Genomic DNA, 1,969 nt, shown 5'->3' with positions numbered 1-1,969 from the left:
GGGCGGGACAAGGCGGGGGCAGGGCGGGGCGGGGGGTCTTACCTAAACCCCCCTGTGCCTTCTCATTCCCCTCTTCCCCCTGTCCCCCCTTCCAGGCCCTGTTCCGCCGCGCCCAGCTGAAGGCGCTGGTAGACCTGCACGGCACTGGAGCGGGTTTCGGAGGCACCCTCAGTGAAGACGAGGTACACGTCATCAGAGGCGCACTGGACCTGACCAACAAGGTGGGTCCCGGGGGTGTGTGTTGAGTTGACCCCGGGGGTGCGAAGGGGGTGCCGTGTATGAATAGAGGAGTCAAAGGAGTCGGAGCCGGACGGACGCGGGTAGTAGGAGTAGGATTAGCAAGGGGGTGCAAAGTAGCTTGTAAGCGGAGCTCACTGTGCGCCACGTAATCATGCACATCAGCTTCATCAAAAACGTCCGGGCCCTTTTGCACTTCTGATCTAATACGCCTCTCTCTCTCTCTCTCTCTCTCTCTCTCTCTCTCTTTTTTTTTTTTTTTCCCCCTCTCCCCCCACCTGCCCCTATCCCTAATATTAGCACCACTCGTCTGTGGCTCGTCATCCCTCCCCTCTCCCCCCCTCCTCCCCCCACTTGATACCCCCCGCACCCCCCGCCCCGGGGGGGGGCGCTGTGCAGGTCGCGTGCAAGTCCATGACCCCTCTCGACAAGGTGTTCATGCTATCCACGGCGGACCGTCTCGATGAGGGGACGCTGAGGGCCATACTCTTGTCGGGGCACAGCAGGATACCCGTACATAGGTAGGAGGGGGGAGGGGGAAAACGGGGGGTTTTAAAACCCTAAAACCCCTCGGCCCCCACCGATAACGACCTTGTGTTCCCCTTCCCACTTACCCCCGACACCTCTACGGTGCCGGACGCGCTCATTTTCCCGTTCTCTCTTTCCCCACCCCCCAACACACATACACACATACACCTTTCCCTCCGTCCCCCTTCCTTACCCCCCCTTTACCCCCCCTTTACCCCCCCCCACCAACCTCACAACCTTTCGTGCTCTCTGCCTCGAATGCGCCCTTGCCCTTGCCGCTTCTTCTGCCGCCTGGCCGCCAGGTGAGTCCGAGGATGTTCGAGAGCTTTGTCGGTTAATACCGTTGCGTCGGTCGGTTATAGCTGGGTTGGGATGGTTGGGTCGGTCGGGTCAGGGCCGGGTTAGGTGGTGGGGTGGGGAGGAGCACTTGCATGTTTGGTTACCAGCAGTTTATTCCCGACAGCCTACCAGCCAGATTTTTTGCCTTCGTTCCTTCCTTCCTTGGGGGGGCCGGTAAAATTCAGAATCTACCTATGCGGATGAATTATTATCCTTTGCATTTACCTTTAGAACCCGACGGAGGGTGTTTTGCTTTCTTTCCGCGTTTTATTTTAGCCTTGGCGGCCAGGTTAATAGTTTTCCGATATCGCCATATGACTACTGCTAACATCATCGGGAAAAGACTTTTTTTTTTTCACACGCCCCGACTGGTTAGTTAGGGCTTGCTTCCTTACTTCTGGGGTACCTCAGTCTATATCCTTTTTGGCATCAACTTCACTGGTTCACGGGGTTCGTCTTTCCCCCCCCTGGCCCCCCCCCCCCCCCGAACCACCGGAGCTCGCGCCAGGGAGGGCAACCGCAAGGTGATCACCGGCCTCATTTTGGTGAAGGAGCTCGTACTCATAAACCCGGCAGATAACGTCCCCGTGTCGTCGTTGAGACTGAGGGAGCTGCCGCGACTGGCAGCTGACACGCCAATGTACGACATGCTCAAGCTGTTTGAAACCGGCAAGAGCCACATGGCCGTACTGACACGAGCACCCGGAGGTGGCCCCCTCAGTCCCCACCACCCCGCCACGCACCAAGGCGGGGGGGGGTCGGAGGTGGATTTGGCACACGGCGCATCCGTACAGGGGGGCCGCAAGCCGGGTGGGTGTCTGGGAGGTCTACCTGGGGCAGGAAGGAAGGGAGGAGGGGGGGGGAC

General features: G+C 59.4%; 1 protein-coding gene across 1 annotated transcript in view; it reads left to right on the top strand.

The window, feature by feature from the left end:
• Positions 1–1,969, top strand: part of VOLCADRAFT_80808 (uncharacterized protein) — a gene marked incomplete at both ends in the record, with an annotated part of 4,327 nt that overhangs the window by 1,366 nt on the left and 992 nt on the right. The window contains 3 exons of the mRNA XM_002949747.1: positions 96–221; positions 637–758; positions 1,613–1,914. Coding sequence (XP_002949793.1) covers positions 96–221; positions 637–758; positions 1,613–1,914 — 550 coding nt within the window. The remainder of the gene's footprint in view (positions 1–95; positions 222–636; positions 759–1,612; positions 1,915–1,969) is intronic.

The sequence above is a fragment of the Volvox carteri genome, assembly GCF_000143455.1.
Source record: "Volvox carteri f. nagariensis unplaced genomic scaffold VOLCAscaffold_15, whole genome shotgun sequence".
NCBI lineage: Eukaryota > Viridiplantae > Chlorophyta > Chlorophyceae > Chlamydomonadales > Volvocaceae > Volvox > Volvox carteri.
Note: the sequence above shows the minus strand (reverse complement) of the source record. Positions and strands in the feature narration are given on the sequence as shown.